General features: G+C 44.4%; 1 protein-coding gene across 1 annotated transcript in view; it reads left to right on the top strand.

Annotated features, from left to right (window-relative positions):
• Positions 1–2,006: 2,006 nt before the first annotated feature.
• Positions 2,007–12,072, top strand: part of TNNC2 (troponin C2, fast skeletal type) — a 28,905-nt gene continuing 18,839 nt past the window's right edge. The window contains exon 1 of the mRNA XM_040437182.1: positions 2,007–2,071. Coding sequence (XP_040293116.1) covers positions 2,069–2,071 — 3 coding nt within the window. The 5' untranslated portion in view covers positions 2,007–2,068. The remainder of the gene's footprint in view (positions 2,072–12,072) is intronic.

Below are 12,072 nucleotides of genomic sequence, written 5' to 3'. Positions count from 1 at the left end.
GGCACATTGGGGGGGAGATGGCACTATGATACCGGCACATGGGGGGGAGGAGAGAGGCACTCCGCACTTGATACTGGCACATGATTAGGGGGGCATCTATGGGGACACTTACTGGCACATTATTGGGTGGCACTGTGGGGCCACTTCTTATTGGCACATTACTGGGGGGCACTATGGGGGCATCTACTGAGGCCACAAAGAAGAGGTATTTTATATGGGGGGCTCTGTGTGGTACTAGTATGATCAGGGGTATTATGTGTTTCTGCAGTATAGTATTGGGGAGCACAGCGGAACAGTATTGGGGGTGTTAGGATGATTTGTCCAGAAGATGGGAGGATGATGGAAAAGTAGTAAACTAAGATTTTTTTTTGTCAAGCTGCAGAGACGGAAAATGGCTGAAAAATGGTGGTCTGGTCTGAAGGTCTGAAAGGAGAAGATGAGGAAAGAGAACATCTACATCAAAGGAGACGTCACTGGATGTAAGAGGTATGGGGCTGTATTACCCTGTATGTTCTGTAGTGATAGGAGCAGGGGTCATAGCAGGGGTCATCGCTGTCATATAGGGTGCGACCGTGACTGGGAGGTGGAGGTTCAGACAAACTGACGCGGTCTGACGTTGTTTCTTACACCGTGCGTTCACACAATTATGTACAGGATTCATAGGATTCATAGGATTCGAGATTCGAAAGATTCGATATATTCGAGAACCTTTTCGGATTCGGATTCGAAAAAAATTGGATTCGTCCCACCTCTAGTTATCACTATCTGTTCAGGGAAGGTCCGACACCCGGCACCGCTGCCGATTAGCTGTTCGAAGAGGCTGCAGCGCTCTGGTAAGCGCTGCGTCCTCATCAGTCACCTGGCCTAGACAGAGCTCAGTCCCATTCAAGTGAATGGGCCTGAGTTGTAATATCAAGCATGGCCGCTGTGATTGGTAAGCTGCGAGGAGGCCCCAGAACTCACCGGCTGATCGGCATGTGGCCGACGGAGGCCAACCACTCAGATATCGATGACCTGAGGATAGGCCATCGATATCGAAAACCTAGAAAACGTATTTAAAAGGGAAGAGCTCAGCAAGGACGTTTTATCATCTTAGATGCAAGATCTACTAGTCGCCAGATAGTAAACATTCTAAACTGAAAAGCCTCCAGCAAACACGTAGTTAATCCCAGCCGTACAGAGAGACCACCACTCTTGCCGTCTTTGGCACCATCTACAGCACTAGAAGTAGTCATTGCGTGCATATTACGCTACTCTATGACTACTAGTCCTATGAAACAGGTCTTGACCTTTCTGCCGGCTGACTGGCATTGAGCAGAATGTTTCAAAGGAAGTTTAGGTAACCTTTTAGGCATTATGTGCAACCCCTTGTGCCCAAATGATGAAGCAGTGAATATATGTAGACAAGACGTCAGCGTTTCGAGATGCCTCATATTTGGCCTGACGTTAGCTCTTCTCCTTCTTCTCTTGGTCCTGTCCTGGTGGGAGCTGCCAGTAATGCCTACAACTCTCTAGATTGTACCATTGCTTGGTCACGTTTGCAGCTGCTTCTGTATTTCTAATCTGTTGCCTGGTGGAAGGGGCTGGGGGGTCATCCGATACTTATTCTTCTCTGGCCCTCTATCCCTTGTCATAAATCCAGGGGCTCCAGTTCTGTCAGGGAGGGGGGAGGTCTTGCTTTCAGAGAGAAGGGGAAGGGGGGGGGATAGCAAGTACTGGAAATTCCCTTTAACTATTTCCAGTGCCATGTGTTCATATTTGTCACTGACCCCTCCCTCCTTACCTGGTCCTTTATTTTTGTGTGTTGGCCCCCCTCCTTAGAACCCAGGCTAAATTTGGTCAAATGCCCGTCCCTCCAATCAGCTGGCATAGGATTGGAAGTGGGGGGCTGTCGTTGTTAGCGGCGTCCAATCAGGGGCGAAGTGGGAGCAGGTGTGTAAATAGGCACAGTACAAATTACAGGCAAGTCTTTAAAGAAGAAGCTTTTGGGTGTCCTGTCCTGAGGAGCTAGCAGACACCTCCTCCAACCTGTCCCTTCTCCCCGCAGGCATTGGGGTCACCCACCAAGATGGTAAGTCAGCTGAGACCATTTGGATTATACCTGTGTGAAATGAATACTGGAGAGGTGGGGGGGGGGGGGGGGGGATTGACGGAAGTGTCGCGGTGTCCACAGTAATGTATGGGGCACATGGGCTCAGTCATTAGTCATCGCCGAAATAACTCTCGTCATCAAGAAAGTTTGCGCTGTCCCTGAGCGTGAAAGATGGAAAACAAGTGCCAGCCAGTATGCAGGGTCACGCGTCACGCCCCTACTGTATCTTCAATACATACACATATACAATATATATATCCCATAATATGGAGTACCGTAGACTGTTCTCCCACGTTACGGACATTCCTACGGGGAAACGTGTTCACTGGTGATTTTCCATCCAGCTGACCTTTCAAAGAAGAGCAAGTGTGTCTCAGATGGAAATTATTTTCTGACTAATGCCGCCGTGGATATTGATTGTTAGAAGGATTCGGTGTCAGGATGTCTCTGGAAAAAAAATATCCCAAAATATTTCATTCCGATACTCCGTTGCACACTCCAAAAGGAGCCTGTATTCAGTCAGTTCCGCTTTTTGAAAGTGGAGATGTAGAAAAGCTGAGTTTGCCCTTTAACTCTCTAGTGCTTGGGCTGTTTTCTCACAGTTTTTGGTGTTTTTGTGAATTTTTGCAGCCTTTTTTTATGCAAAAAAAACCACCACCTCTAGATGTTAGCTGTAAGTCTAAAGCTACATGCACACGACCGTTGTTTGTTTCCGTGTCTGTTCCGTTTTTTTTTTTGCATATAGGATGCAGACCCATTCATTTCAATGGGTCCGCAGAAAATGCTGCTGTCCGCATCAGTATGTCCGTTCCGTAGCCCCGCAAAAAAAAAAAAAAAGAACATGTCCTATTCTTGTCCGTTTTAGGCATTGGATCCGGAAAAAAAAATGGACGGCATACGGATGTCCTCCATTTTTATGGGGCGGATCCGCAATTTGCAGACTGCAAAACACATACGGTCGTGTACATGTAGCCTAAAGGAATTGTGAAATACAGGACGAACATGCTTTTTGTAGTGATGTTTTTCTTCACTTGAGGGCATTTTTTGGGGTCTGATTATGCTTATTTTCTAGTATTTTTGTGATGTTAATTTTCTGCCCCTGCTTGAAAAATGTGTCAATGTATGCTGTATTTTTTATGGTGTTTTTACAGTATCTTTTTATAGAAATCAACAGAGGAAGTGACACCAGACCAGGATGGGGGGGGGGGGGCACATACTTTCTATTTTAAAGAGACGTGGCACAAAAATGCATGTACTAAAAAAATGCCACAAAACCACAAAATACCATACCCATAAAAATGCATATAACATGAAAAAAAACATCAAACCAAATTTACCGTATGTGTGAAGGAAGCTTAACGGGGGTTTGCCCGGGGTCCTATGGAAAACAGTAGATAACACACATTGGGCCAAATGACAAACTCAGCTCTGCTACATATCAGTTTATCCTTGCCGCACCTGGAGCTGAGAGTAACATGAGACGTACTGATTATGGATGGTTCAGCCTGTGTGGACCACATGTATAGGTAGAGAGGAGTAATAGAGGGGCTGTGGTAATGTTCAGTGTGTGTATAGGGGTGAACAGTGGATTTTTGCGGAAGGTGTGGTGCTGAGGCTGCATTACATACAAAGGGGGAGATTTACCAAAACTGGTGTAAAGTAGAACTGGCTCTGTTGCCCATAGCAACCAATCAGATTTCACCTTTCATTTTTCACAGTTCTCTTGGAAAATGAAAGGTGGAATCTGATTGGTTGCTATGGGCAACAGAGCCAGTTTTACTTTACACCAGTTTGATAAATCTCTCCCATGGTGCATGTAGAAAAGATAGGCGTGGCGGGGGATCAGCTGCTGCATATGGATATAGCACTGCACAAATATTCTATATATACTGCTAGCTAGCCAACTGTCCTTATAGATATAGTGGGTGAAGGCGGAGGCATTGGGGTCAGAGGTGGTCAGTTAGGGTTGACCAGTGATTAGAAAGCCGTGTTAGGACTCTTTCACACTGGCGTGTGCGCCCCGTTGCCGTATTGCAGACCGCTTTTACGGATCCGTAATACACGGACGCCGTTCTGTCCTATCTTTTTGCGGAAAGGCCGGATCGCGGACCCATTCAAGTGAATGGGTCCGCGATCCGCTGCGGCTGCCCCACGGACTGTGGTCGTGCATTGCGGCCCGCATTTTGCAGGCCACAGCACGACCACGGGGCGCACACGCCTGTGTGAAAGAGGCCTTAATGAGCAGAGATCAGGACTGGGGAGCGAAAGGTTGTCTGATATGAGGTGAAAAGTATGTGGTAGACACGTTCAGCTTGTGGCAGGATATGGGGGATATCATTGTGGTCATCACTGATGGAGGGGGGGTGATAAAGCCATTTTTTATCTAGCACTACAGAATTTGGGTCTAGGAGGATTTACATAGGTTGTTTCTATTAGGGCTCGTGCATTCGACCGTATGTATTTTGAGAGCCACAAAACACAGATCCACAATAAAAACCGATGACATCTGTGTGATTTCCGTCTTACATCCGTTTTTTTTTGCAGATCCATTGTAACAATGCCTGTCCTTGTCTGCAAAACAGACAACAACAGGACATGTTCTATTTTCGTGCGGAATGGACGGAAACGGAATGCACACAGAGTCATTTTAATTTTTTTTGCTGCCCCATTGAAATGAATGGTTCCGCATACGGACACGGACAAAAAATATTTTCATGTGCGTGAGCCCTTAGTAAGGGCTCATGCACATGGATGTGCGGCTTTGCACAGAGCAGTAACATGGCACCTATAGAGGTCTATGGGGCCTCTAATGTATCCGAAGACATAAAAAAGATTCTGTCCGTGGAATTAAGTAACCATCCCCTAGATCAGGGGTCAGCAACCTTCAGCACTCCAGATGTGGTGAAACTACAACTCCCAGCATGCTCCATTCACTTCTATGAGAGTTCTGAAAACAGCTAGATAAGTGTGCATTCTGGGAGTCGTAGATCCCTGTATAAAAGCTTTGCTTCTGTAGAAGAACATCTTCATCATACAGTGCCATACTGTGGGACTTGAGGTGCCCACACACCTTCAGTAGCTGTTGGCTGACACCGATATCTCCCGATTCCCTATACACAGACACGTTCACTTTGGCTGAGTGTGCCGTCAATAAGGGAGAGGAGAAAGCTGTTGCCAGACCCTACTGACGGCAGTTGATCTCCCAGGAGAACAAAAGGATTGGATGAAGAAATTAATTTCACCCAATACTTCTCTCTCCCGACAACATCTGTCAGTAAAGAGTCAGGAGCTCCCCATATAAGTCAGACTGTCGTCCAGTCCTGCTGAAAATGGCGAGTTTGGATGACAATACACTAATGTGTACGGGGCTGTGTGTCGAACTACAATTACCAGGATAATCCAGTCAGGCTGTGTGATCATAGACAGGATTCTTTACTGTAAGAGCAGTAAGACTATGGAGATCTCTGCCAGAGGAAGTTTTGATGGTTGATTCAATAATCAAGCTGAAGAAGGGCCTTAAAAATAGACAAGTTATGGTTATTTCTGGAGATGAGGCGACGATGAGAGATTTATTCGGGAAGGAATTTTTTCCTGTAATATAGGACAATTGGCTTCTACCTCATAGAGGCTTTGTCTAAATCTGTGATGGCTAACCTCCAGCACTTCAGCTGTGGTAAAACTACAACTCTTACTTGTCTGGTCTCAGAACTTCATAGAAATGAATGGAGCATGCTGGGAGTCATAGTTTTACCACAGCTGGAGTGCTGGAGGTTAGCCATCACTGGTCTAGATCAGCACAGTAGGATAAGAGGTTGGACTTGATAAATCTGTGTACTAACTAGGTCTTCCAGGTCCACATCCACCATGTGTGAACTCGGCATATTCACAAGGCTCTACATTTCATCAATGCACCATTGTCAAAAAATGTACAGATGTAACATAGGCCAACAATACAGCTGTGGGGTATTCCCATCTTGGACTGTTATGGCATATATTCTATGTATTTATGTTTTAAAGTCCTGATGAAGGGGGCTGTTCGCCCCTGAAATGCGTTGACTTAGAATAAAGATTTCTTCTACCTATACGAATCTGGTTCCGAGTCCATCTGCATCAGCGCAGAAAAAAGGGTCCCATTCTCACTTCAATCTACGAATATCCACAGGATATGCTATAAATGTGCTATAGATGCAGGTCCCACCTCTGGGACAATCGTCTATCTCGAGAACAAAGCTGCATTTGCCAGCTACAGTGTATGGAGAGGTGTCCATTCACTTCTATTATGTTCACTTATGAAATTTGGATAAAGTATGAGTCTCCAGCATCACCCATAACATGGTGCACAGGCATCATGCCCTTTAAGGCCTGGTTCAAACAGGGTCTTTTCATTTGTAGGAAGAACAGTAAAGTATCCCAGGGAGGGGAGAAGGTTATCCTTTGGGAAGCTTTATCGTTCTTCCATCTCTGGGAACCTTACTGTCTATTCTTGTAGGAAAAACCCCCACGACAAACGTGTATGACTGAACCAGGCAGAAAGGAGGCTGACGTTGTGACCTGCTTGATGGGTCACTGTCGATGAGGTTGGTATCTATCATTCATAGGTGGGATTAACGGTGAGTGGGTGTATGGGTGAAGGTTCAATCAGATGGTAAGAGAGATACATGTGAACGTGCTGTGAGAAGCTGATGGTTCCGTGTGAAGGTTCTAGGAGGGATCGTTTACCACTCAGACATTTGCACCCTTTCCAAGAAGCACAGCTGCATTTTACAGCCCCTCCTGGCCTCACCACCTTCTCCTGGACCTCGTCCACCGCAGTGACACATTACTTCCAGTACTAAGACAAATACACTTTTAAAAAGTGAGGAGTCACCTCTAGGAGATACATCTTCAGCATGGCTTTTAACAAAACCAAAAATGATCCAAGAATAGGAGGATAGGAGAGGCAAAAAACCCATCCTTACTATAGAGATGTTCTATAGTTTTATTGTTTGCTTTTTCTTTTATGCTTTTTTTTTTGTCTCAGGTTATATGTTCTGAATGCTCTTCTTTCTTAAAGAATGGAATTAGGACTATCCCATCAATGTTCGAAATCATTTACTGTCACTGACTACTGCGTCATACCACTACTACATGTTGAAAAATATACTTATCTCATGCACAGACTGGGACCAATTTTTTGGAAGCTAGTGGACACAATGACCTAGTATGTGTGTGGGAGCTTTGTGCATCAATGCTGCAATAGTAGCTCTAACAATAAGGGTCTTTTCACACTGTGCCTGCAGTGTAAGTTAACTGTATGCCCTGGAAAATCTCCTGGCACATAGGCAACCCATAGGCCCAAATCGTACCAACGGAGGCCAAAAGAAGTTCAGTTTTTTTTACTGCATGGAACAGTACAGCAGACTGCTCTATTCCACATGGAGGCATCCAGTAAAAAACTGTATACCGTGCCATAAATGTTTTATCAGGGGTGCCTATGGGTGATGGAGGCCATTGAGTGGCGTGTGCTGGAGGATCTTGTCAGAACATTCTCCTAATGAAGACCTGAAAAGAACCTAAGAATAATGATAATCATTATTATTTTATTTAATTTTAAATATTTTTTATTATTTGAGATTGGAATGTATTTATTCTACTTTTACAGATTCAGTACCATTATTACAATCAGTGCAGAATCACAGTCATCCGCATCAGCCCTTATCACAGCTTGCATGCTAATACCCCACACGTTTTAAGATCCTCTAAGGTGGTCCCTGCAGCTCTGTACTGTGTCTCCGTGTCCGTATGGTGCCATATTACACAGATGTTCTTTCCTCGTAGTGATGTTTCTAGGGAAGAGTATCTGAGTAGTATGAAGTATGATGGAGCGTTGCATAATTTTACTTTTTTTCAGACTCCATATGGAATTGGAGGCATACAGAGGAACAGTAAAACCCCCTAGTGCATTATGGCTCTGTACGACTTGGAGGGTGAATTCACACTCGGCAGATTTGTGGCAGAAATGTCTGTGCCTGTCCCGTTGATCTGAACGTGGTCTGCAGAAAGTTGGAACCCACGCGCTTGCTGCCAAAACAACCCCAATCAGATGAATGGAAATGATTTTCAGTAGCAGAAATTTTGCAATAAATCTGCCTTGTGTGAATCTACCCTAATGTGGGCGGTAGATCCAGGAATTTAGTCTGATTGCCTCTTTGGCGTCAGGAAGGACATTCCCCTTCTTGTTGGAGAACAGATTGGCACCTATTATAAAGGGGATAATTGTTTGCATAGACATATAGCTGTGGTTCACCAGATTAAAACACTGTTTTTCTAATGTTAATCCGAGACCCCATTCCCGAGTTATGATACTTTTCCTTTATATGCAAATTAGGCCTTTGGTGCAATAAGGGCATTACCATTGCTCTTGTTGCACCTAAGCTCCGCTCCTTTTTTGTGGCCAGCCTCTCCCTCGTTGCTTTGATTGACAGGGCCAGGCAGTGGAAAAAAGCAGCCAGGGAGGGTCTGGGCACAGAAAGGAGCAGTACTTGGGTGCAAAAGAGCAATGGCGATGCCCTCGTTGCACCAAATGCCTAATTTGCATAAAAGTATCAAAACTCTGAACTAGAGTCTTGGATCAATAAGAAAAACAGCATTTGAATCCGATGAACCACAGCTATGTCTATGCCACGAGTAGGCACTAAATATGTAATGTGTATTGGGACCTCCTGACTCCCCCCTGAAGGCAGATTTTTGGGGACAGCAGAAGACCTCATCCACATTACATATTCATAATTACTACATTTATATAATATGTATGACCAGCTTAAAGTTTGGTATGCACATTTAGATTTTAGCGCCAGCCAAAAGCATGTCCTACCAAGTAATACCAGCATGTCGGCCATTGACACATATTTTCCTTGGATGGGAACAGAACATATTCTTCCCACTGTAAGGACATTAACCACATCAACTTCACACTGTAGTCACCACTCTTCATTTTTGGTCACATAGTAGGACACACTGTCCCATGGGCACACCCAGCCTTAGGACAGAAATGGAGATTTTCCCATTTTCCAAAGACTGAGCCCTTGACAAGTGACTATTTACATGCACCTAAACGTAGGACCACACATAGAGAAACCACTGCGGATGGAAAATTACAGGAGCAGGGAGCGGTACGGACCACATGAAGGAAATGCATGAAACCCCCTAAAGATGCCCTATAATTATATCACTCTCTCTTCGAGCGCACCTTTAACTCTTTCAGTGAAGCATATCAAGAGACTCTTTAGATTTCTGAAGAACCTACGGTTGGGATACATGGAGTAAACCATCACATTGACAACTTGGGCTCCAACAATAAATCTTCTTCTATCTCCATGTAGATTGTGAAAGCAACCTGATAGCCTTGCAATGAAATAGTGCCATCTGCTTAGTGCTTTGATGTTGTAGCACGGATTAGGGGTGATGGGGGGCATGCTTCTTATGTCTGTCACTTCTATTCCTAGTGAAGGACAGCTGGTGAAGGGGGAACAGGTGTCTGCTCCTTCTCCCATTTATAGGTCGGAATAAGAAGACTAGGGATCTTCTTAAGTCTCTTATATTATAAACCTATGGACTGACCAGCGAAGTATGTTACACGCACTCAAAATAGTATATAATATAAGTTATTGGCCGGGCAGTAACTGAGCAGGTTGGGTAAATGGAGACGCTCCTAAAGTGTCTATAACGACTGCGGACGACACAAGACGATATCCAAATCATTCAAAGCCTAAGTGTTATATGACGGGAAGATATATCGGGACGGCAGCTGACAATTTACATTATATGAGTCACATGCAGAGTAATAGGTGTCAGCTGCAGTGCCATGTCTGCATCATGGGTAACAGGCAAAGTATGAAATGCAGCTATTCTGTCGAATATCTAGCATGTTTTAGGCTAAGTATGAAGGTCATCTGAAAATTAAGGTCTCGTCACATCTTCGTCAAGCAGATCTGGCAGAGAACAGCCTGCTGGATTTCGCCGGATCTGGAATTGCCGGATTCTCTAGTTCACCGCTGGATCTCCATTGACTGTACTGAGGTCCGTCAGTGATCCGGACACTTTCTGGTATAACCATTGCAAACAAAAACCATTGCATGCAACGCTTTTTTGTCCGGTCAACAGACAGCTGCCAGATGTGCTTGACGGAGATGTGAACAAGGCCTAACATTACAGGGTTTCATACCTCACCCTTTGCCTGGACATATAAATTTAATTCACCCATACAAGGTTTATGTGGCTGAAATACCCACCGGAAAAATGTGCCATGTATTCGCAATGGAATCAGTCAGAAGCTGACTTTCAGATTTCGTCTGCAGTCCTGCGCTGTCTCAGACCCACCAACAGATAGGGCTAAATCGTTGCGGGCTACCCACCGCAATTTCCGCATGAAAATCGCTGCAAGAATTGAAATGCCCATTTTGCATGTGCCACCAACCACACCAAGAATTGACATAATTATATCTCTATTTCAAATCTGCAGGTGGATAAATCTGTGCTGCATGAATAACGACGTGGATTCCTATTTCAACCAATGCAACAGTTATGTTGTCGAAATGCACTGAAATCCTCAACAACAACAAAAATAGTTTAAAAAAATGTCATTCACATGAACGTGTGTGGCCCATGCCCATATTGCAGGCCGCAAACATCGGGTCCATGATATATGGGCACCGGCCATGTGTGCTCTGCAATCCGCAGACTGGGCCTCTCTTTTGGGACTAGCAGCACTTCTTAAAGGGGTTTTCTGGGAATTAAGAAAATGACAATACTTAAATATTATTTTATTATAAGTATATTCCCAAATACATTTCATTAGTTATACTGGCTTGTTTTGTCTAGGGAGCAATCATCAAGGGAAATAAAATGGCCCCTGTCCTATTAGTACACACAGAACCTGTCCTAATCACACAGCAGGACAAGTTACTTCACAACACTGAGCTAAAGAGCTGCCTCATCCTCCTCTTCTACTTGTCAGGGATTATGATCTTGAATACAGATTAATATGATCTTCAGCTGAATCTCTGTAGGAATGGAGTTCATGAGGAGACATGAAGTACAGGTAGGAGGTGGGGGTAATGAGCAGCAGCATTTGTATGCAGTCTCCATCACCACAGCTCCACATTACCACAGTCCTGTCCAACTTCTCTATATACATTTCATTAATTATAGTGGCTTGTTTTGTCTAGAGAGCAATAAGGGGAAATAAAATGGCCGCCGTCCTATTAGTACACACAAAATCTGTCCTAATCACACAGGAGGACAAGTCACTTCACAACACTGAACTAAAAAGCTGCCTCGTCCTCCTCTGCTCTTCTTGTCAGGGATTATGATCCCGAATACAGTTTAATATGATCTTCAGCTGAATCTCTGTAGGAATGGAGTTCATGAGGAGACATGAAGTACAGGGAGGAGGTGGGGGTAATGAGCAGCAGCACTTGTATGCAGTCTCCATCACCACAGCTCCACATTACCACAGTCTGTCCTGTCCAGCTTCTCTGTACTTCATGTCTCCTCATGAACTCCATTTCTACAGAGATTCAGCTGAAGATCATATTAAATTGTATTCAGGATCATAATCCCTGACAAGAAGAGCAGAGGAGGATAAGGCAGCTTTTTAGTTCAGTGTTGTGAAGTGACTTGTCCTTCTGTATGATTAGGACAGATTTTGTGTGCACTAATAGGACGGTGGCCATTTTATTTTCCCTGATGATTGCTCCCCAGACAAAACAAGCCATTATAACTAATGACAGGTATTTGGGAATATATTTATAATAAAGTAATATTTAAGTATTTTCATAATTCCCGGAGAACCCCTTTAAACCTTATAGTACTGTTAAAGAGTTACCATTTTAATTTTACTGACCGGATGAAAGCATTTTAAGGGGTCAGATTGGGCCACTAGAGTACCAGAGGATCCTCCGGTAGGACCAGTCTTTGAAGCCATAGTGGGCCCCAAAAGT

This window comes from Bufo bufo, chromosome 6 (assembly GCF_905171765.1).
Source record: "Bufo bufo chromosome 6, aBufBuf1.1, whole genome shotgun sequence".
NCBI classification, from domain to species: Eukaryota; Metazoa; Chordata; class Amphibia; order Anura; family Bufonidae; genus Bufo; species Bufo bufo.
Note: the sequence above shows the minus strand (reverse complement) of the source record. Positions and strands in the feature narration are given on the sequence as shown.